This window comes from Chinchilla lanigera, unplaced genomic scaffold (assembly GCF_000276665.1).
Source record: "Chinchilla lanigera isolate Chin_1 unplaced genomic scaffold, ChiLan1.0 scaffold00115, whole genome shotgun sequence".
In the NCBI taxonomy this organism is placed as follows: Eukaryota; Metazoa; Chordata; class Mammalia; order Rodentia; family Chinchillidae; genus Chinchilla; species Chinchilla lanigera.
Window position 1 is genome coordinate 624,083 of NW_004955516.1, and position 24,913 is coordinate 648,995.

A 24,913-nucleotide genomic window follows, 5' to 3' on the forward strand; every position below is an offset into this window, starting at 1 on the left:
TGTTTGCTGCTATTTACCACTCCTCCATCTTCCTGGAAGTCCTCATCTTGTTATTTATATGGAAAAAAGGAATCTTGACCCTAAGACATATCAGAAACGAAAATCCTTCCCAGAGGGGGACTGTAGATGAAAATGGAGAAGCTGAAACAAATTTAGAAGTTGCCTTGCCAGCACACCTAGCTATATTTTATTTATCCATTCATTTGTTGATAGGCACCCTGGCTGACTCCATGCCTTAGTTACTGTGAATAATGCTGCAATTAAATTTGGACATGCAATTATCTCTGTGGTATACTGATTTCATTTCCATTGACTATATATCCACAGGTGGGACAGCTAACTTACATTCCCAACAAGTGTATCTTTTATTCTCATCCTCACCAGAACTTGCTAATTTTTTAGTGATAGCCATTCTAACTAGGGTGAGATGGTATCTTACTGTTTTGATTAGCATTTCCCTGATACCTAATGGTATTTAGCATTTTTCATATATTAGTTGCCATTTGTAGTTTGAAAAGTGTCTGTTCCAATCATTTGCCCCTTTTAAATTGGATTGCTTGTTTTTTTTTTTTAGTTATTTATATATTCTAGACATTAGCCATGTGTCAGATAAATATCTGCTAAGTATTTTCTCCCATTCTGTAGGTTGTCTCTTCATTCTTGATTATTTCCTTTGCTGTACAGAAGCTTTTTAGTGAAATGAAATCCCATTTTTCAGGTTTTTATTTTGGGATCCTGTGCAGAAAATCATTGCCTGTATCAATGTCTTGAAGTGTCTCCCTTATGTTTTCTTCTAGTGTGTAGTTTCAGAGTTTAAGAAAAATCCCATCCCATAGTCTTGTTTTAAATAACAGAATTCATTTCATTTAATTTAGTTGGATTCCAGTATACTTAATTTTATGCCTGTTATGTTTGCTATTTATTTTATTTGGTTGCTGTTTTTTTCCCTTTCCTGTTTTTGTTAGCTTGTGTTTCTCTTACTCTCCTACTCAGTTCCTCATCAGAGGAACTCCAGTTGTTGCTGTCACCAGACATATCTGCTGTTCTCTTGGGGGAGCTCTGGCCTTTACCTTAGTCTTGAGCTTGCTTGGAGTTCCTGGCTCCAGTGCAGATCCCGCAGCCTTCTGGCACAGACCCTTCACCCGGCCGGGGCAGACTTTCAAAATCCCATTGGAATTTTGGCTTGGAATTTTGACTGTTTTTACCAGTTCCTGCCTGTAGTTGCCTTCACTTTCCTAAGTGATTGCTTGTCTCTTGTGCATTTCTAGATCCATGTTATATAAGTATCTGCCTATGGCGATGTATAATTTGCCTTCTCTTCATTTCCCTCAATACATGTGGATATTTTTATTGCATAAATTAAGGTGTACAACATGATGTTTTGGTATACATAGTCAAGTGATTACTACAGGTAATTTAGCATATCTGTCATGTGCCATAGTTAACTGTGTGTGTGTACCTAAAATTACTCATTTAGCAAATTTTCAGTATTCAGTACAAAATCAGTTGTCGTCCTCCTGTTCATTTATCATTATTATTTATCCTGTGTAACTACAAATTTATACCCTTTGACCCACCTCTCCCCATTTCCTTCCCCCTTCTTTCCCCTGTCTCTGCACAGCAAAGGATACAAGAAAATGAAAAGATAGCCTACGGATTACAAAAAAATTTTTTTTGAACAATGTATCTGATAAGGGATTAATAATCCAGAATATATAAGGGACTCACAAACCTCAGTAGCAAAAAAGCCAAATAATGTGATTTAAATATGGGCAAAGGGCCTGAAGAGATGTTTTTCCAAAGAAAACATAAAATGCTTGACATCACTATTTGTCAGGGAAATACAAATCAAAACTGCAGTGAGCTATTACCCCACACCTGTTAGGATAGCTATTATCAAAAAGACAAGAGATAACAAGTGTTGGTGAAGGTATGGAGAAAAGAGAACTCTTGATATGTTGATGGGAATGTAATTTGCTACAGCCATTATGAAAAACAGTATGAAGGTACCTCAGTGAATCAAGAGTAGAACTACTGTATGACCCAGAACTCCCTACTCTGCATATGTGTCTGTTGTAGTCAGGGTTTGCAAGGGAATAGATTTAATGCAGGACACATAAACTTATAGGATTATCTTATAATAGTCACCCAAATTGAGGCAGGAGGATTGCTGTGAGTTTGAGGCCAGCCTGGGCTACATAGGGAAATCCTGACTCAAAAAACCAAAAAGAAAAAAAAAAAAAGTCACTCAGAAAGTCAAATGCAGAAGAGCACAAGAGATCTATTCTCAAGCTAGAGACCTGCAGAATCCAGCCAGAGGCCCAGAGCCCATGCAATGTCTCATGCAAGTCCGTATCAAGGATCTGCACCCAAAAGGCCGAAGGGCCGTTGGTGGAAGCTGAAAAGTCTGCCCCGGCCGGGTGAAGGATCTGTGCCAGAAGGCTGCGGGATCTACACTGGAGCCAGGAACTCCAAGCAAGCTCAAGACTAAGGTAAAGGCCAGAGCTCCCCCAAGAGAACAGCAGATATGTCTGGTGACAGCAACAACTGGAGTTCCTCTGATGAGTTTGTATCAGGAAAACCAGCCGAAACAAAGCTTTACTGGGATATCAGCAGCATGAAATCCTCCCCTCCTGTCCTTTTATGTTTTCCCACCAACAATCCTCAGGTGGGTCTTCCACTCCCCAAATCATGCTGACTCAATTTACCTGGGCATTCCCACTCACACTGACCCATCAATCCACCACAGTGTCCACAGGATATGAATCAGTACTTTAAAGAGATACCTGCACTCCCATGTATATTTCAGTGCTTGTAATAGCCAGGAAATAGAATTAACCTAACTGTCCATTGACAGATGAATGGAAAAAGAAATTGAGGGGTGTGTGCATGTGCATGTGTGCGTATAAATCAAAAAGAATGTTCAGTCTTAAAAAAGAGATATTGCCATCCGCATGTGCAAACCACCAGGTTAATCCTGGACATTGTGCTCTTCCCGGACATTATGTTAATTAACTACCAAGGTATTTTAAATTTTCTATTCAGTAATAGTAATGGTTTTATTTATACTATGTGCCCAATTATAGCATCTTTCTTTATTTAGATATTATTACATATCAATTGCAAGAGTCATTTCTAAAAATTGCTTTCCTCCTATTTTGAGGTTTCTGTTAGTTTAGTTTATACCTGTTTAGACTAATCACTGAGTATTCTGAGATAGGAATATTGGCATGTTGTGCTATAAGTGCTTTTATATTTAAAGTTGTATTTCTTTTGCTTTGATGGAAGAATGATACCTAGCCAGAGTAAGCTTGAAATTTTTGGATTTCATTCTTTTCTATCAGTAATTTATAAATGTTTCCTAATATGGTTTCTACTGTTGCAAGTAAGAAGTCTAATGCCACTGTGAATCTCTTCTATTGCAAATAACGTTTCTTCCTGAAAAAATTTTTTTAATCCTTTAAATTCAATGCCAAACCAAATTGGGCTTGACTGGGGCTCCTAGGAAAGTTAAGGATTGGTGGGATTTCTGTGGGAGAGGATCAGTGAGCTAGGGTCCAATAAAATTAGGTAATCTGGGCCCTATATTTGCCATTTATGTGGGGGCAGTGAGTGACATTTTGGGGAATCCTTGAAGGGAAAAAATTGGAGGTGTATATGGATAAGTGATTGGGACCTCTAGAAATTCTGGAGTTTTATAAGAGTTGGAGATGTCAGTATCGGAGGTCACCGATTTGGTCTATAAGAGTTTATTGGCTGGGGCACTATGGTGGTAAATGATTGATTGCAAGCCTGGGATCATTTAGGGATTACAAGTCTTTGGGAGTCAGTTTGGGGAGGCACTGTGGACACTGATCAGTGCAGGAGTGTGTGAGATGGCATGGGATGGGCTATAAAAGTGGTTTTATGAAAGTCACTGATTCTGTGTGTGAACTGTGATTTAGGGCATCGTATAGGAGGTCAGGTTTGGCCCCCAAAACAGAGGCTCAATATTTTACTCCTAAAGCAGATCAGTGCGCATTTTCTATTGAGAGTGTGTTGCCTGTGCTAGGAATTATTCGAGGAGCCTTTGGAAACCAGTTAATGGCACCATTCGCAGCTGTGTTTGTCAAACAGATTCAGCATTTAGTACCTATGTACACCTGTGACGGAAGAGGGTAAGTTTAAGTTTCTATCTTTAACAAAAGAGAGTAGGCTATTTAAGTTGCCCAGAATATATGCTGACTTACACAGAAGCTCAGATTCTGCACATAGGACATAGTCACTCCTCAGTCAAAACAATTTGAAGGCAGTAGGGAGGAGAAATAATGTTTATTTTGACTCTACATGCGTAGAATACTATATGACTCAGTAGTTAGGAGAAAGCACTTTGGAGCCAGGAATACCTGGGTTTGAATTTATCTTTCTCTCTAAGCTAGTTTCTTGGGAGGTTAATTTCTTTATATCTATATGAATAGCTGAATCATATACTAAATGGGAATAATAAGAGTAATGCCTAGTTCTCAGGATGAGTATGAAAATTAAATGAGATGCCTAAGAAAACATGCCTTACATTTTGTACTAATAGCAACATTTATTACCAATTGAGTGAATTCCAGGGACTGGGTAGGTAAGTGTTTTTTTTTGTTTTTGTTTTTGTTTTTCTCCGGTACCGGGAACCGAACTCACGACATTGCGCTTGCCAGGCAGGCGCTTTTGCTGCTGAGCTAAATCCCCAGCCCCTGGGTAGGTAGGTGTGAGTGCTTCAGAAGCACTGTATCATTTCTCTTACCAACCCTATGAGGTAGACGTTTTCATGGTGTTTTCAGGTGAAGAAACGCAGCCTAGAGTGATTTCCCCAGATTCCAGCTAGGACATAGAAGAGCTGAAAACCAATTCCCCATCCCTTTTACACCGAATCTTGTGAGTTTTTCCCATATTCCACACTTGGTGTTCATTCTGCTGAACTTTCCTGCAGGATCCAACACAGTGACCTGCCCTTGCTACCTCCAGGCAGTATCTGTGGATTGCCAGGGAGTGACTTACTGTGTGTGCACTGTCTTTTCAGCTTTCTTGGAGCTTCCAGAGTCCAGGACCAGGCCCCATAGCAGGGACCACGGAGTCTTCCTTCCAACCCAACTTGCTTGTGCCAGCAGCGCTGGGTGAGTCTACAGATGCCAGCCTGGCTTCAAGATCCTAGAAAGGGCTGAGTCATCAGCAGCAGAGCCTGAGGGCTGAGGCCCAGCATGAATATGCCAACCAACGGGGACTCTTCTCGGTAGCCCCTGGCCTTGGCTGCAGAGGGACTTGGCGGCTTGTGTGAGGTGAGGAGGGAGAGGACCCCACGGGCAAGAATTTATTCAGTGAGGTGATTCCCCGGAATTGTCCCTAGGGCCTCAGGACAGGGGCAGGAGTCACAGGAAGTGGGAGATTCACGGTTTGCTGCCCTGGAAACAAGTCAGGGTCCTCCCATTGAGACTGAGCCTGCATGACCGAAGTGACCTCATGCAGAACCCTGTGGGTTTTAGTGGAGAAGGTGGTCCTGCTGATGGAGAAGAGGAGGGATGTGGAGGGCCCAGCCCCATGGCCTGGTGGAAATTCCTGAAGGCCATCTGAGGCCAAGGTGTGGGGAGGAGCAGCTGTTGGCAGTAACTATGGGAGACACAACCCCCCACCCCAGTACAACCCTTCTCTCTCTCTTTCTGAAGCTCTTTACAGACATTCAGTTGACCCCCTCCCCAAACCCTCACTTTCCCTCATCTCTGGCAATCTGATGATTTCTCCTTTATCCTGATATAAGTGCAGAAAAATCCTTCTTCTTGAAACTTGGAGACTGGCAGGGTAGTAGGGCAACCACTGTCTTTAGAGCCCTTCTAACTCTTCGTCTTCCTTTCAAACCTGAATAAAGTGACTGAAGCAGATACGTGATTAGTTCTGGCTTCTGAGGTTAGCAGTGGCAGCACTATCTGGAGCCAGGTATCCCGTCCCATGGCACTGCAGCAGACAACCAGGTTTCTTACTCAGAGTCACTTTGAGATCATATAGGCAGAGGAAGGCTGCAAAGGAGCCAGATCCTGCTCGCAGCTCCCTCTTTGCAGACCTTTCTATGGAAGCTGTCATTGAGGGAAGGCTTGCCAGAGCACGGGCTCAGGAACATGTGATCATTGGGATAATATTAAACTTTTAAAAATTGTTTTGATTTTTGTCATTTCATAATTTCATAATAAAATCTTAGGAAATGCAAGTTAACAAATAGAAGAGGATAAAGACTTACTTGTAATTCTAGCATTACCCAAAGTTAACCATCATTAATATTGAGCTATATTTTCTTTCAGTTGTTCTTTCCTTTGCCTGTGCATAAATGTTGAGTATATGTGTGGGGCTCTGAATATGCCTGCATACCATCTACATATTTATACGTAGCCTAGGCTTAAAAATGGAATCATGTGATTTAGTTACCTTCCCCCCACCTGGGTAATGGAGATTGAATCCGGACCTTCACAGTGAACTGTATCCCAAACCATTTTCATTTTTTGTGTTGAGACAGGGTCTTTCTGAGTTACCTGGGCTGGCCTCAAATTTGTAGTTCTCCTGCTTCAGCCTCCAGAATAGCTAGAATTACAGGCATGTACCTCCACATCTAGTTATCCCTCTTTTTCTATGCTGAGGATTGAACCCAGGGCCTTGCACATGCTAGGCAAACACTCTACCACTTATCTACATCCCCTCCCCCGTGGTTATTGCTTTTTAACTTAGTAGTTTAACCTAATTTTCTAGGCAGTAAATATTTTTCTTAACAAACATGATACCTGTAATTTAACCAGTCCAGCATTTTAAAAACATTAATTGACAAATAATACTTATGTATATTTTGGAGTACATTGTGAGATTTATGCATACACCCACACAAGGAATGATTAAATCCAGATGATTAACATATCACCTCACATACTTACCTTTACTTTTTGCAGTACTGGGGATGGAATCCAGTGCCTCGTGCATATTAGGAATGTGCTCTGCCACTGAGATAAACCCCCAGCTTAAAATTTTTATTGTGGTTTAAATATTTAAAATCTCTCTCAGCAATTTTCAAATACAAATTACATTAAATCATTGGCAGGTATGTTCCAAGACATCCCCCCATGGACACCTGAAACCTCAGATTGTACCAAACTCCATATATATAGTCATGTCAAAAATGACATTTCAGTCAACAGTGGACAACGTATGCAATAGTGTCTTCATAAGATTACACCACCAAGTGATGTCATTGCCATCTTAGTTTGTATAAGTATACTGTATAATGTTTGCCCAATAGCAAAATTGCCTCATGGCACACTCCCCAGAACATATCAGTGCTGTTAATGCATGATTATACTGTTTTCATATATGAAAAAGTATAATCATGCATTAACAGCAGGGATATGTATATATATCAATATCATATACATATCAATATATATATTCAAAATATATATGTACTTTTTCATATATATGATAAAGTTTAATTTATAAATTAGCAACAGTAAGAGATTAACAGCATAAATAATAATAGAACAATTCTAACTATGTTTTTAATAAAAGTATGTGAATGTGGGCTCTCTTTCTCTTAAGGTATGGAATTTTCTATTTAATATTTTTGCACCATAGTTGGTTATGGGTAACTGACACCAAGGAGGACTACTATATACATTACATTGTTATTAAGTATATCAACCTGGTAGGCAATAGATCTCAAAACCTGATTTCTTGCATCTAACAAACTTTGCCATGCATTGACCAACATCTCCCTAATCCTTCCCCTACCAACCCACTATTGATAGGCATTGAGGGTGTTTCAGGTTTTCTGATGTGATTAAAACTGTAAAATTCCTACAGTTAAATCTTCATGATGGCATCATTGAAATTATATTTTTAAATTAAAGATACAGGAGCATTAGTTGGTAAGTGAATGAAAACTTGACAGTAGTCAACATGTGATAGTAGTCATCATAAGCCACTTGCCACAGATTGGGGCCACAGCAGTGTGGTCCTCCCCAACCCAGCAGATGACTCTTGCCCAGCAAATGTGTGGGGTTTCTAGACGAATGGTTCTGGGCTCTGCAAAGCATTTTCTCCATTCATCTTTTTTTTTCCAACCACAAATCTCTGGCCCTTCTCAAGAAGAGATGGAAATGACAGAGTCTCTGATGAATATTAGTAATTCACTTATTCGTTAGATTCTTGGTTTTTTTCATTAGATGTCAGAGAGCAGGTACCATGGAACCTATAGAAATGTCCCCAGGGTTTAAGAAGCAGCCAGTTGGACCAAGAAACAGTGGCTAAAGTTGAACATTAAGCAGAGGGATCAGGAAGAAAAAGGACTGAGAACGAAGAGGAAACAGCTAGAGGAAGCATGGAGCCCTTACTAGAGATGGAGAATAGCCTGGGAGACCAGGGAACAGGTGGAAGCTCCGTGGGACAAACAGGACACGAGAAGCCTGAGTCGGCTACTGCAAGTACCTTCAGAGAGATGATGGAACAGTTGTTAAGACTCAAGAAGTCAGCATCATTGGGGAGCAGGGATGAGCAGGAGGTTTAAAGAACAATCAGAAGAACCAGGGCATGGTGATGCATACCTGCAGTTCCAGCATGCTGGGAGGCTGAAGCAGGAGGATCACAAGTTTTAGCCCAGGCTAGGTAATTTAACAACTTATCAAGACCTTGTTTTAGTAGCTCAGTCAGAAGGCCCTAGGTTCAGTCCCCAGTACTACAAAACAAAGAAGCAAACAAAAGCCCCCAAACAGTCAGAAGGATTATGAAATTGTATGAAATAGGAAGAAGGACCAGGAAATAGAAGAACAAGACAGCAGTCCCTGAGGTGTGAGGAGTCAGATAAAATGGAAAAAGCAAAAATATTCAAGAAGCTGGGTACAGGCCTGGAGGACAGCAGCTGCCAGAGGAACCGGGCAGTAGTTCCTGGCTTCAGAGGACAATTTGAGGGTATATAGAGAAATAGCAACAGAGGTACCAGGGGACAAGAAAGGGAAAATATGACCCTGAGAACCAGTGGCAGCCAAGGGGACAGAGACACAAGTGTTCAGGGATCAGGGAAAGGTCAGAACCCATGGAACAGTGGCAGAGGTGAGGGCATAGCCTCAAAGAATGGCCTACAGTATGAGGGAACGTGTGGCTCAAGGATCAGTCAGTGCAGGTAGTGAATAGCCAGAGAGAGCAGCAAAAATGTGCTTGGCTCTGGGAGTCAGCCAAAGGTCCCAGGAAGTAACCAGAGGAACTAGGGCAGGCAGTCAGGCTCTCAGGATATATCTAATATGGGTGGCAACCTGATCAACTAGAGAATGAGACTAGAGAACAAGATGACCCACAAACAATAGTGTAAATTACTAAAGACGGTCAATAGCCAGAGGTCCCACATGGTAGTCACTGGGGTTATGGCAAATGAAGACGCCAGAAAGAGACACAGGCATAGCCAGGGTTTCCAGGAATGGGATGACCACCATCCCCATTTGCCTGTAACTGAGGGGACATGGGGCTTTCAGTGCTACATCAGCTTTGCTGTGCAAACTGGAATGATTAGTTACTCTACCCAGAAAAAATCCAGAGAAACCAGGCTGTAGTCAGAGGTAATAAATATTGGAGGCTGTGGAAGAACAGAATCTAGTCATGGCGTGGAACACACAGAAGCAGTATACTTTAGTAGTTAAGAGCCCAGGCTAAGGAACTAGCCAGACTGGCACGACTTAAAAGTGTGGTTCATGGATCAGATACACAAACATCACAGGACAACAAATTAGTGACATCTGCAAGGAACTGTCTAAGGAGCACAGGAAGAATCCAGAGCCCAGAGAACAGTCAGTGGGGATCCGGCAGCAGCCAATCTGTATGAACCAGGGACAGTCAGGAAGAACAAAAGCTTGTAGGAATCAGGGAACACTGAGATAGGCTAGAGTTCCGTCAGAAAAATGGTGTCAGCAAGGCGTGGTGGCACATGCCTATAATCCCAGCACTTGGGAGGCTGAGATAGGATCGAAGTGAATTAGAGGCCAGCCTGGGCTACATAATGAGTTCAGGGCCAGCCTGGACTACATAGTGAGACACTGTATCAAAAAAAATTTTTAAAGAAAAATGGTTCCACAGAACAAGTATCTGCTAGAAAGACAGCATCTGAGGGAACACATGGCTGTCAGACAAAACAGGAAACTGGAGACATGGGCAGTTAGAGGTACCCAGGCACAGCTAAGGAAAGTGGTAAATAAAAGATCAGGGGATACCCAGAAGAAATAAACAGAATAGAAAATAGAGGGCTGGCTTTGGTTGCACACACTTGTAATCCCAGCACTGGGAGGCTGAAGCAGGAGGATTGCAAGTTTGAGCCTAGGCTGGCAACTTACTGACAGTGAAAACCTGTCTTAAACCAAACAAACAAAAAATGTAAAGAAGCACTTGGGATGTAGCTTAGAGTGTAGGACCTAGGTTCAATCCCAGTGGCAAGAAATGAGAAGGAGGGGGAAGGGTGGAAGAGGAAAAAGGAGGTAGGCAAGAGGGAAGGAAAGAAAGAAGGGAGAGAAAAGAAACAGGAAAAAAAGAAAAAGAAAGAAAGAAAGAAGAAAGAAAGAAAGAAAGAAAGAAAGAAAGAAAGAAAGAAAGAAAGAAAGAAAGAAAGAAAGAAAGACCAAAGAAGAGTCAGAGGGAACAAGAAATGGTCAGCTAGAGAACACTCAGAGCTTAGCAGCAGAAAGGGAGCAGGAAACAGCCTGGGGAAACCACAAACAGACAGCAAGTTGCAAAGGAAGCGTCTGTGAAGCAGGAAGCCAGAGGGAGGGAAGAACAGCTGCAGGGCCACAGAGAACACTTTGAATGGACAGTAAATAGCCAGAAAGAGCCGCAAAAGCTTAAAGCAGCTGCACTGACTACAAGCTTGTCAGTGTGAGTGCAACAGAGCAGCCTTGCATGTAAGTCACAGGGAGCGGATGTCTTACTTAAAGATGGGCAGTAAGGGGCAGCAGAAGCCTGGGATTCATCGCCAGCTGGTTCTCTAAGGCTCAGAAAAGCTACCTGGGTGGGTAAAGACTGTCTGTCTGTTCCCCACTTGTATCATAGCTGAAGGCCCCAGACTGCAGCTATCCCAGAGCAACCAAATTTATTGGGTTAAAGCATGGAAGGACATCCCTTATCTAGGGGGAATGGAGCAGAGGCCGGGCTATTCCAGCCATTTGCTCCGTATCTCAGGGTGTTGCATTTCCAGCTCATTCTACCATTGTTCTTGAGAATGGTGAGAAGTGAGGGAGAGCCGGATCAGTGCAAAGCCACCCCGAGAACTGTCCTGCAAAGGACCAGGGCATCCCCAGCCCAGGGAAACCTGCAGACTTGCTGAGCGTCTAGCCCCAGCTGGACACTGTGAGCAGGACCCTTACTGCACGCTTCCAGCCAGGCTCAGAAGTGGCCTGGAAGCCCTTCTCCTAGGCCCGAGGTTGAGTGGCAGGGCAGGATCAGATGACAGATGGGATACAGAACTGGCCTGGGGCAGGAGTGAGAGCAGTTGGAGGCAGAGGGCCTGAGTCCCCAGTTGGCTGCAGGGCAGGCAGAGCAGGTGGCTAGGCAACTGAGCACAGAGCAGGCAGTAAGTGGCTAGTCCTGACAGCCCACCCTCCCCTTAGGGGTGAGAATTCTGGAACTGAGATGACCCTGAAGGGAGACCTCACCTTGTGATCAGCTGGAGAGCAGTGAGGTGCTGGGACTGGGCTCCTTACCCAGAATGAGGAAGTCCCTGTAGTTGAAGGGACACAGCATCTTCCATAGTAGAAACTCCTCAGACAAATTAAAACCTTTCTGTGTGGCAGGTTAAGCTGGAATCTCGGTGGATCTGTTACCAGCTTCATACTCAAATATCTCCAAAGCCCACTTCAGCTGCCCCACATCTGCCTTGCCAGCAATTGCAGGATCCAGAGCTTCTGTCTTGGTGGAGGAAGGGCTCAAACAGGAGCTATGTCCCCTGTGGGCAGTGTACCTTGCCTATATTCCCTTTGCATCAGTCAGTACTCCTGCTCCCTGGCATGGTCTTTGTACACATTCCCGGTGCATGCGACCTTAGTGACTTCTAGGGAAGCAGCATAGTAGCTGAGGGTGGCTTTTCATCCGTCAGCTCAGGCTGTGGACAACAGGTAGCAGCAGCAGTTGTTAAAATATTTAACAGTATAATTTAAAATGTTGGTCTAAATTAAGTTGAAAAAGGAAAAATGTTTAGCAGCCATATATTAAAATATGTTAATATTTCCATGTCAGTTGGTAAATAACCACTCCACCCTCTCCCACGGAGCTCCTCCCCCATGGCTCAGTGGGAAAACACTAGACTAGCATTGATGAGGTCTTGGGTTCCACCCCCAGCACCACTAAGTCAGTAATAAAACTTTAGTTTCTGAACCGTTTGAACCCAGTCTGAATCACTTGAAGACATAATTTCCCTTTGGTCCTAAATGCATCATTCAATATGTATCTGTTAAGAATAAGAACTTTCTCTTTCATAACTAAAATACAGTTACCAAATCAAGAAATGTAATGTACAATCATACCTTTGTACTGAGCTTCTTTGAAACTTGTCAAATTTGGTACTCGACTGATTTTGATGAAAAAATTTTGTCTCAGGGGCTGCTTTGAGGCTGTATAAGTATCCCATTTCTCTCTTTTTTTTTTTTTTTTTGGTTTTTCTCTGGTACCGGGAACTGAACTCACGACCTTGCGCTTGCCAGGCAGGTGCTTTTGCCGCTGAGCTAAATCCCCAGCCCCTCCCATTTCTCTTTTACATGAAAATGATATTTTTCATGGCAAATGACAGAAAAGCTATTGTCCCCATACATAATTGTTTTTCTAGGAAATGCTTTTGATACCTGTATCAATTTGTAAATTTTTATTTCAATGTCATCTTTATATGGTTCATGTAAAGGATAGAGTGGTTAGTTCATACTGATAGGCATTGTACTGGTATTTGTTGTGCATTTCCTTAGCTGTAGATGTGATTTATGTTGACTCTGAGAACATTAAGGAAAATGCATTTCTAAATTATTTTAAATGACTAACACTATGTTTTATTTAAATGGAAGACTCTGTGCCAGTGAGATTAATACTGTAAGTGGTGGTCTATGTTTGTAACTCTTGCACGTCCTCTGTGAACGATAGTACACAAATATATTGAATTATCTTTAGTCACCAATTTATTTCAAGTTTTTTAAATGAAAGCAGTCCTTCTGTATTCTTTGTTTATATCTAACTTTAATGTGACCATTAAAACCGTTCTGAAACTAAAGCTTGTCTCCCCTTTTCACCAAAAAACCAATCCTGTTTCTCATGCTTTTGTCCAGTGACTTTAGCATCCATCAATGAACGCAGCTTTTCTTCTGCTGTCACCTGAACCCTGTAGCACATCTCCATGCTGGTCTTCTGGTCTCACCCTCCTCCACCGTTCCCCATGCTGCATCTTGATGACTAGCGCAGCTGTGAGGAGGATGCCTTTTCCTACACATCAGTGGCAGTCCATTCTCTATGAGACATAGACTTGTTCCTTGTTCTGACCCCAGGGCATTTCTATGGAATTTCCCTTGTATACTATACAAATTCCTTTCCTTTAGATAGAACTATTTGCAATTCCATGAAACTACCATATATTTAAATTTTTCCTTCTTTCATACTTTTGCCCCTGCTTCTCTCTTCTCTCTCTCTCTCTCTCTCTCTCTTTTTTTTTTTGTCTTTTTGAGACAGGGTCTTGCTATGCTGTTCAGGCTGGCCTTGACCTCACTTTGTAGCCCAGGCTGATCTTGAACTTGCAGCTGTCCTCCTGCCTCAGCCTCCCGAGTTGCGGGGATTACAGGCATGTGCCACCATGCCTGGCTGCTTCTCCCTTCTCAATAACTCTCCCCTGCTGTCCCCCTGTAGCCTAACTTTATACCATCCACAGCCCCATTTCTGTCTTCCTATGTTGGTTAGTCAAGTTTTTAAGTTATTTTATGTTTTACTCAACCCTGTTGCCTACCGCAATATCTAGCACATAACTTCAAGGAATGTCAAGCTACTTTAATAGGATATTATCTGTCATAAAACAAAACAAAAAAACAAAACAAAACAAAACTGGGAAAGAGTAGTTACTTAGTGAAGACCCTACGTGTTACATTACAATAAAAGTATTAGAAACAACTTCCTCTGTATCTTCCACCACCGCCCCCCAGATGACCATGTCGCTTTAAACAAGGTTGTGTTGTTACAGGTGTCAGTGTCACTAGAAGATGTGACAGTAGACTTCAGCAGGGAGGAGTGGCAGCACTTGGACCTTGCTCAGAGACATCTGTTCTGGGATGTGACACTGGAGAACTATTGCCACCTGCTTTCTGTAGGTAAGCAACAGGTGCCCTACGCATGTGCCAGGGCCTTCAAAGGGATTTCTATGCTCAGCCGCTGAGCACTGTGGGAAATCCAAAGTGTGTCACGATGTCATCCTTGGTGTGGCTAAGAATCTTCAGCCCTTTTCAGCTCTGTGATTATTTTTCCATTTCCAATCAAACATGGAGACTTTCCTGAAGAACTGATGGACATTGTCATTGAAAGGCCCCAAAGCCCTGTCCACTGGCCCCAATCCTGTATCATGTCCTGTTAATAGAGTACCAAGTTCCCAAAGCAGAAGCCATCTTCAAGTTGAAGCAAGGAGAGGGCTCATAGCCATTAGAGGGGAAGCCCCACATGAGAGCTAACTAAATGACATACCATCTTTTTTTTCACCCTATGTTCCTGGGGATTGAACCCAGTGGCTTTGCACTGAGCCACATTCCCAGCCCTTCTTTATTTTCTGATACACTGAGTCACTAATTGTTGCGGAGTCACTGATTTGCTCAGGCTCAGTTTAAATATGTGACCTTCCTGCCTCAGCCTCCCAGAGTGCTGGGATTATAGGCATAGAATACAGACTACTGGGCAGTCAATTTACACACGAAAGTTCCCTTCTGGGATGTGAGGGTTTTTCAGGGATACTTGGAGTGAGAGTCTGCCTAATCATTCAGTATTCTTAGCCTCATTGTTCTTTCTTCTTTTTGGTGCTAGGGAAGGAATCCAGGACCTCACCCATGTTAAATGTGCTCTGTCACTGTGCTATCATTTGGTCCAGCCTTCATCCTTTGCCCCAGGACCACCATTATATTCTCAGATCGTCTGCCCTAGTCTGGTCTCCCAGGAGCAGTGCACACGGACTCTTTCTTTCCCAGTGTTTCCACTGACAATTAACAATTCCAGCGTTTCCCAGTTTGGGGCCAACAATGGGTATAAAGTGGTATCTCATTTTTAACTTTTTATAGTACTGGGATTGAGCCCAGGGCATTGATAGTGAGCTACACACTTGACCCTTATTTATTTTTATTTTGAGGCAGGCTTTGCTAAGTTGCTAAATTTCCCAGGCTGGGATTGAACCTGTGACTCTCCTGCTTCAGCCTCCCACAGTGCTGGCATTATAGGCATGTGCCACCATGTAAGCCTCTTTTTGCATTTTTCTAGTAATGAGTTTGAGCACTTCATTATTTACCTGCTATCATTTTCTCCACAGGTGTAGTTGTTCTGAAGCCTTTTTGTTCTGTTCATGTTTTTCTTCATGTCCACGCAATGATCTAGAGATGCCAAATATATTTTTTAGTGGCGGTACTGGGGATGGAACCCAGTACATCACACATGCTAGGCCAGCACTCTACCACTGAGCAACATTCCCAGCCCTTTTTCTTTTCTTATATTGAGGCAAGGTCTAAGTTGCCTGGGTTGGGCCAAACTTGTGATTCTTCTCTTAAGTAGCTGAGATTATAGGTGTGAGCAGCCACATCCAACCTGTACTGAAATTTTGATGGCTTCTGTTGATCCTCAGTACACTGGAAATCAGAAGCATCACCTCACACATCAGGAACACTTGTCACCTCCCAAATTTTCTCATACTCTCTCAGTGTTTCTTCAGCATTTTCTGTTAGTCTTTTTTTAATCACTTGGAAGTTCCTACTGCTTTTCCTTTTTTTAAAATCTTATTTTGCTTTCTCAGTTCTTCTCAGTTCATTTCTAAGTTCATCTTCATAATAATCAGTGAGATCACTGAAATCAGCTCCATATACTGTATTCTCCTACCTGCCTCCCACATTTGATAGTTTTGCCTGACTCTGACTCTAGCCTGTGCTCTGTCTATTCAGATGATACATGTTCCACCTTGTGAGCAAATCTCACCTGTCCATGCAATGGCCGCTTTGATTTGTGGTTCTGGGAATGAAACGCTGTATCTCACTCAGGCTGAGCACACACTACAACTGAAGTACACCACACACATGCACTTGGTCTTAATGACCTCAGCATACCATGTGTGGTGCTCTCCTTCTCATCTTCCATCTCACGGAACTCCGAGCAGAGCATAGGAATTTTAACTGAGGGGTAACTGAGGCTTTTACTTCTATTATTTTAGAAAGACTTTGGGCTTATTTCTTTTTTAAAAAATTTAAGTTTTAAATTGGCAAATAAAAGTATATGTACTTGTCATGTACAACATGATATTTTGAAATCCATATCTACTGAGTCTGGTTTTTTTGCGGGGGAGACAGGGTCTCACTGTGTAGTTCAGGCTGCCCTTGAACTCACTGTGTAGCCCAGGCTGGCTTCAAACTCACAGAAATCCTCGGCCTCAGCCTGCTGAGTGATGGGATTACAGACATGTGCCACCACACCTGACGAGTCTGTTTCTTATTGTAGGACTCAGGATTTGATGAGGAGAGATAAACCTCACACTGATGTGAATAAGGGAAGTTTAACATAAATTTCTGAAGCTATAGTGCAAGTAGAGTATTTCAGTGTTAGGTAGTAAAGAGACTTTCAAAAAATAAAGGAGTAAGAGACACAAGGCATAGCCAGTCTCTTTAGGGCTGAGTAACACTCCATTTCTGTCACTATAACAAAATACATGAGTCTGGTAACTTACAAGGAAAGGGAGTTTATTTAGCTCACAGTTTGGAAACTGAAAGTCTATGGTCAAATCATCTCATGGCTATGGCCTCTGGTGAGGGCCCCCTTGGCTGATTTACCACATGGTGGACAGCATTATGGTGGAAGCACATTTGAGCAGAACTCCCTTGGCAAGAAAGGAAGCCATAGAAAAACTGGGAAAGTTATTCTTGCTCTGTATAACAGTCCCCTCCTAGAACTTAACCAGGATCGCATGAGATCCACATTCATACCTTCCAAAGTTACTGCCCCCAGTGACCCGGGCCTCTCCCACTAGGTTCCACCTGAAAGGTCTACCACCACTGAGCACCACCACACTGAGGTTCCAGCACATGAATCTTTGGACAACACACTCAAAGCAGATCCAAACCATGGCAGGCTGGATTGAGCATCCACAGACAAGGCTCACCTCCTTCCTAGGGCTGAGATCCTAACGTTGTTGGAAGGACACAGCCATAGCATATGGCGTGGCAGAATAGTTTCTATGGTGCCATGCTGCCAGAACTTGCTGGAAATCTGCTCTACCCATTCCAGAAAAAGCTCTTCATAGGGAGATGTCTCACTGGAGTAATTCTATTGTAAACCATCCCAGAGGAGCTCCAGGGTAAGGTGCTAGGTGCTGAGTGCTGCTGGCTGCAATGCAGTACAGTAGCTTAGAGCTGGAGAGGCTACTAGCGCTGCAGGGTCTGGATGCTTATGAAGTCCAGAGTTGCAGGAGCCGGGTGCCAGAGAATCATCCGTTGTACAGGAGCTCTGCTCAGAGAAGCCCCCACACTCCAAGGCTTGGGTGCCAGGCATGCTGTGTGTGTGTGTCAGGAGCCAGATGGCAAAGCCACCTGTACTACAGGAGTCTCTTGCTAGACAAGTAGCCTTGGCTGGAAGAGCCTGCTGAGTGAGCCCATAGAACCAGAAAGCAAAGCCGCCTGCTCCTGCAGTGCCTCTCTTGCGCCCTCTACTGACAAGATTTAATATTGTGCTGGCTGGTAAAGGAAAAATAGTTAAGGAGACTCGGATCCATTGTGGAGCAGGTGAGAAAGGGTGAATTTGGAGCCAAAAGGCAGTAAATTGATACATATTTTTTCAGACTTGTGAAAAGAAATACTTAGAAAAATTATAGTAAACTTAAATTTATTGAATGTGGGGACATGGAAGCCAGTACTTTATTCTTTTCAGAAGGAATTTTCAAGCATCTGTTCGGAGGAATTCAAAGGTCTGAACATTATACATGGGAATAGAGGAAAACTGGATGAAATATTAACAGTCTCGGGCTTTGGGTATTAGTCCTTTCTGTTGTAACATTAAACTGTGTCAACCCCAGTGTCAGTGTGAGCACTGTATTGCCTTCTCTAGAAATCCGTAGCAAACGTAACTTCTCCAGAGGTGTACTGTGATGGGAGCTAATGTCCAGGATACCCCATTGGAACGTGCACAGAGGACAGAAATAGCAAGCTAAATATGGACGTATATCATCTCCTGTGCAAGAATTCTGAGATGGACGGGTCCAGGTGAGCACGTTAGCTCTGACCTTGACAGGCCATTCGGAGACCTAATTCCAAGTCACTGTTCCACCATCTCCTAGGGCTTGGTTGTCACTTGCACCCTTAACCCTGGATCACTTTGGGGTCCACTGGAAAACGGGAAGAGGGAAGAGAGGTTTGCTCAGTGTCTTAGAGCCTGCCTGGAAGCAGCACTTGTTACCTCTTCACCTGCCACTGCAGAGAAAAGAGTGAGCCTGGTGAATGTAGGCTCAGCCATATTCAGTTACTACCAAAGAAGGGGAGAAGGGTTTGGGTGGGGGCTCGCAGATTCTGCCTCATACCGCTTTCCTTCTTCCTCTGCTTTCCTCCAACCCTCCACCCAGGACCTCATGTGCCCTAGACTAACACTGTATAATGGAACGACATCCCCAGCCCTTTTCAGACTTTTCTTTTAAGACAAGGTCTTGCTAACTTTCCCAGGCTGGCCTTGGACCCGTGATTTTTTTTTTTTTTTTTTTTTGCCTCAGCCTCCCAAGTACCTGAGACTACAGGTGTTTGCCACCATATCTGGCTCTTTAACACTTTTTGCTAGAAGCATGGATTTCTTGATCCAAGAGAAGTTTGCTGCTACTTACAGACTTAGAGCACAGACATCTGTTTACCATTTGTCAAAAAGGTGATGGAATAATTTTTCCACCAGTTTCAAGGAATTAGTGTTTGAGGTATAGAAATGTAATGTTGGTGCTCATAACGGCCCAGAGGGAAAAGGAAGAGGAAATAGAATTCACCGGTGTTTCAAGCTGATACGTAACCAGCATGTACGTTATGGAATATTGCTTCCGTGTCTGACTTCCCCTTAACAGGCTTCAATTTCTTCTGATTACTTTTTATCCAGATCTCCTACATAGCGGCACCAGATTCCTAGGGTTCACACAAGTGGTCACAGCAGCTCCCTCATAGGGTTCAGTGAAGAGTCAATGAACTACTTTATGGAAAGCTCTTGACACAGTATCTGATGCATCATAGATGGATAGAAGAATTCGCATCTGTTAAGTATCGTGCCAGAATTTTATTTTGCTACATTACTATTAGACTGTTCTGTTTCCCTTTCTTCAGCCTATTGAACTCCACGGACCCCCCTCCATCGTTTCTGCTTGTTCCGTGTGTCATCTTTATTTTTTGCTTTTTCTTTTTAGGTGAAGATATTGGGAAAAGTCAACAACAGGGAATTTCTGGAGAAGTTTCATTCTTCAGTGAGAGATTTGATAGACCCACAGGAGAAGATTCATTGTGTTCCATCTTAGAAGAACTGTGGCAAGAGAAAGACCAGCAACAGAGGGATCAGGAAAACCAGATTAGCCCTTTCAGTCATATCAAAGTATTAATTAAGGAGAGAGGCTATGAATGTGAAAACATTGAAAAAACAATTCATTTGATTACTAAGCTTGTTCTTTCAATTAAAAGACTCTGTAACGGTGACACATTTGTAAAGAGTTTGAAACATACTTTAAACTCACATGATCAGTACAACAGAAAACCTTGATAAAATTTTTGGAGATGGTAACAGTTGTTCTTCCTCTAGAAAGAATGAGCATACGATCACAGGAGCGAGTTCCTGTGAATGCAGTCAATGTAAAAAATCCCTCAGTCACAAACAAGCTCCCACCCACTGGCAGCAAAGTTATCCCGGGGAGAAATTTCATGTATGTACTGAGTGTGGAAAGGACTTCACCTGGAAGTCACAATTCTTGGAACATGAAAAAATTCATGTTGGAGAAAAATCCCATGGCTACAACAAAAGTGAGCAAGTCTGCACCCTGAAGCCACACGTTGAGCCAGATCAGAGTATTCACAGAGGTGAGAAGCCCTATGTATGTCCTCAGTGTGGGAAGGCCTTTACTCTCAAGTCAAACCTCATTACTCATCAGAAAATCCATAATGGGCAGAAACCCCACAAATGTGGCCAATGCGACAAAGCCTTTTTCCAAAAATCAGATCTCTTCAGGCATCTGAGGATTCATACAGGAGAAAAACCTTATCAGTGCAGTGAATGTGGAAAAGGCTTCTCCCAGAATTCACACCTCACTATACATCAGAAATCTCACGCTGGAGAGAAACACCATGCCTGCGGGGAATGTGGAAAAGCATTCACGAGAAAGTCAGCACTCTGGATGCATCACCGGATCCACACAGGAGAGAAACCTTCCGTGTGCACTGAGTGTGGGAAAGCCTTCATCCAGAAGCCACACCTCAACACACATCAGCAAATTCACACCTGTGAAAAACCTTCTAAATGCAGTGACTGTGGGAAATCACTCACCAAAAAGTCACAGCTCCATGTACATCAGAGAATTCACACAGGAGAGAAGTGTTACATATGTACAGAGTGTGGGAAGGTCTTTACTCATCGGACAAATCTTACTACACATCAGAAAACTCACACTGGAGAGAAACCCTATATGTGTGCGGAATGTGGGAAGGCTTTTACTGATCAGTCTAATCTCATCAAACACCAGAAAACTCATACTGGAGAGAAACCATATAAATGCAATGGTTGTGGAAAGGCCTTCATATGGAAGTCACGCCTCAAAATCCATCAAAAATCTCATATCGGAGAGAGACACTATGAATGCAAGGAATGTGGGAAAGCATTCACCCAGAAACCCACACTAAATGTGCACCAGAGGATCCACACGGGAGAGAAACCCTGTGTCTGTCCTGACTGTGGGAAGGCCTTCGTCCAGAGATCGCACTTCATTGCACATCATAGGATTCATACTGGGGAGAAACCATATGAATGCGATGATTGTGGAAAATGCTTCACTAAGAAATCACAGCTCCAAATGCATCAGAAAATTCACACAGGCGAGAAACCCAGTGTTTGTGCTGAATGCGGAAAGGCTTTCACTGACGGATCCAATCTTACAACACACCAGAAAATTCATACTAGGGAGAAACCCTACACATGCGGTGACTATAGTAAAACCTTCACCTGGAAGTCACGCCTCAATATACATCAGAAGTCCCACACAGGAGAGAGACACTATAAATGCAGGAAATGTGGGAAAGTGTTCATCCAGAAAGCAATAATGCTCAGTACGCATCAGATCATTCATACAGGAAGGAAGCCGTACACTTGTGCAGAATGTCAGAAGGCCTTCACTGATAGGTGGAATCTCATTAAACACCAGGAAATACACAGTGGAGAAAGATGCCCCGATAAAGCTGGTGACTGAAATAACCTTCCCGTGGCAGTTCCAGCGGAGTGTGCACGAGCTGTGGTTGAGGGGTGGGCAGTGCCAGGCGCTGCAGTCCCTGGGTGGTGGGGGGGCAGGTATGAGAGGCTGTGGCTGGAGTGAGTGGAAGGCAAGCAAAGCCAGATATCCTCCCACTGAGTAGAAAAGCAAGTTCCAGGGTCACCACTGTTGACATACATTTAAATGCAGAGTGACCTTCAGATGAAGCACTTGAATAAATAGCAAGTTTTTAAAAACACTGATGTTTGGCTACATGATTGGTATAGGGATTCTCAAGCTCCTTCAAATGGTAAAAATAAAGACTTGAGGAAATGACTTGTCATCTCTTACATTTCAGTTTTTGGGAAAAGGGCTTATGAATTCAGCACTGATTAGTTCTTCATACCTTGCTGCATGAAAGTACTCAACATTGGCCAGAATTGTTTCCCACTTTTTGGGTGGGGAGAAGAGTTTGCATTGTCCAAGCACTTGCAGGGCCCTGAAGTCAAGGGCAAACAGATTTGGGGATGCAGATCTATGAGTAGCACTGAAGGGTTTTGTTGTTGTTGTTGTTGATATTTAAGACAGAAAAGATTTCCAAGAAGAAGTTCTTTCTCTTCCCATGGGAAGTCACCATGTATATTCTTTTAAAAAGTAAAAAAGGATTTTTAAACTTAAAGTTTGACTTTATGAATTTGGAAATTAGGCATGATTCTGGCCTGTCATGGCAGTAGAGCTCTTAAAGGCGACAGACATCTATAGGTGGCACTTGTTCCCTCATTAATTCCCTGCTGTGGCAGCAGGGAATTCACACCCCACATGACTTCTAACCTGTGTCCCGGGCGCTATCATTTCTGTAAGCCTCATACCACATGCTTTGACTCCCTGAGTTACTGACACAAAGACAATAAAAGTGAGCTATGGCACTCTGACCGTTCAGTCTTGTCCACTGACTCCTCTACTTTCCTCGGGATTCCTGTTTGAAAAAGGATGGTTGAGAGACTGGGTTTCCATACACAAACTGTCTTCCAGTTTGGTTAGGATATTCATTTTCTACATGCACATTAGCTTTGGGAACACTTCCTTGGAAACAGCACTGCTTTTTTAAAAACACTGATGAAGAGGCACTTGCTCATTTTCCCTTAAATATTTTTCATAGTCTCATAAGAAAAAGACTTTCTACATGCAATTTTATTATAGTTTTAAACATTTTATAAGAATATAATGCATACAGAAAGTGAATATATCATAAGCCCAAAGCTCAGTGCATTCTAAAAAATCAATTTACTCAAGTAAAGAAACAGAACATGACCAGGGCCCCAGAAGCCCTCCCTGCACGCTCTTTCAGGAAGTCCCCCAAACACACACACCAAGGGTAAATAATATCAGTCTAATCTAAATGTGCACCAGAGGATCCACACGGGAGAGAAACCTTATGTCTGTCCTGACTGTGGGAAGGCCTTCGTCCAGAGATCGCACTTCGTTGCACATCATAGAGTTCCTCAACACACTGGCATCTGTTAAGTATCCTGCCATTGTGATGGGTGTAGGGTGATATTGTGGTCTGAGTTTTTATTTCCTTGTGTTTGAAACAATTGTGGTATTCCAAGAGAGGCAGACCAGTCATGTCAGATCTGGGATCTACCAGTAGGTATGTTCCTCATATGGCTACAGCATTTTACATTCCTAGCATGATTTATGGGGGTTCCAATTTCTTCAGATCCTCACCAACTGTTGCTTTGATCAGCCTTTTTTTCCCCACTAGTGCAGGGGATGGAACCTGCATCTGCTAAACCAATGCTCTATCACTGAGCTGCATCCCAGCCCATAGAGTCTATCTTAGTGAAGCTATTCTATTACATACAAATTGATATTGCCATTAATTCACATTGCTCTAAAGAGTAATGATATTAATCATCTTTTTGAGCATCTGATGAAAGTTTGTGTTCAAATTTTTTGCCTTTTATTCTTTTTGTGTTTCTTAAGGTTCAGCCCACTGACCATTGTATTATTATGAAAATGACCATTTTGTGTTTTGCAAAAATTTTCATCCAAATGTCTATTGAGCCAGGAATTTGCGTAGCCACTTCAGCTCTTCTATTACTCTTTGCATGTTAGATATTTTCCATCCTTTTATTTTTGATACATTTATAGCATTGAATCTAAAGTGTGCCTTTAATGATAGAATGTAGTTAGAACCTATATTTATCCTGTAATAAGACCCTGTAAGACTCTGCCTTTTTTTCCCAGTGCTATGGTTTGAATCCAGGCCCTCACATGCTAGACAATTGGTCTACCACTGAGCTACACCCTCAGCATAAGTCTGTTTTTGATTGAAGAATTTAGTCCATATATTCAAAATATAATTTATTAATATGGTTGCATTTACATTTGCCATTTTGATACTTGTTTTCCCTGCATCCCATATCTTTTTTCTTCCTCTTCATTTTTTATGGTAAATTAGTATTTTGTAGTGTACCAATTTAATTTCTTTATTGATATTACACACAGTGGTTGCACTGAGGATTACAATATGTATCCTAAATTGGAAAAACTACTTCAAATCAATACTAAATAAATTATAATACCATACAGAAAATTCTCAGCCAATTTTGTCCTTTCTCTACATCTTTATGTTATAAGCCCAAGAATCATTTCAAAATTATATTCTTAAGCAGTTGTCTTTTAAATCAATTAAGATAAAAGAGGAAATATTTATTTTATGATCTTTTAAATTCCATATAAAATTACTTTTTTGCCAATGCTCTTCATTTCTTCATGTGGATTTAATTACATTTCAGCAGCACTTCTGGGAAGGCAGATGCGATGGCAATGCATTGTCTCAGGCATTTTTCATATGAGAACATCTTTACTTTGCTGTCATTATTGAAGGTTTCTCTGGGTATAGAATTATTGTATTGGGTTTTTCATTTATAACTTTAAATACATCATTCCCATGCATTCTGGTCTTATCATTTAAGGTGAAAGTTCAGAATTACTATTTCGTGTTTTAAAGAAAAACATTTAATCCCTTTATTTTTACTGTCTATTTGGTGATTGCCATCTCACTTTATTTCTTTAAACATGAATTTTTAGTGCTTTGAAAAAATTTATAATTGCTTTAAATTTTGTATCTATTAATGTAACATGTGGGCATCCTTAAAGCAATTTCTAGTCATCTTCACCACTGTCCTTTCTCAAGGGGACCATGATCTGTCCTGC

General features: G+C 42.3%; 1 protein-coding gene across 1 annotated transcript in view; it reads left to right on the forward strand.

Moving 5' to 3' along the window:
* The window catches only part of Znf41 (zinc finger protein 41), a 34,519-nt gene extending 12,492 nt beyond the window's left edge, over positions 1 to 22,027 (forward strand). The window contains 3 exon segments of the mRNA XM_013506904.1: positions 14,234 to 14,360; positions 19,652 to 19,976; positions 19,978 to 22,027. Of these exon segments, the coding sequence (XP_013362358.1) occupies positions 14,234 to 14,360; positions 19,652 to 19,976; positions 19,978 to 21,691 (2,166 nt within the window). The 3' untranslated portion in view covers positions 21,692 to 22,027.
* Positions 22,028 to 24,913: the final 2,886 nt, after the last annotated feature.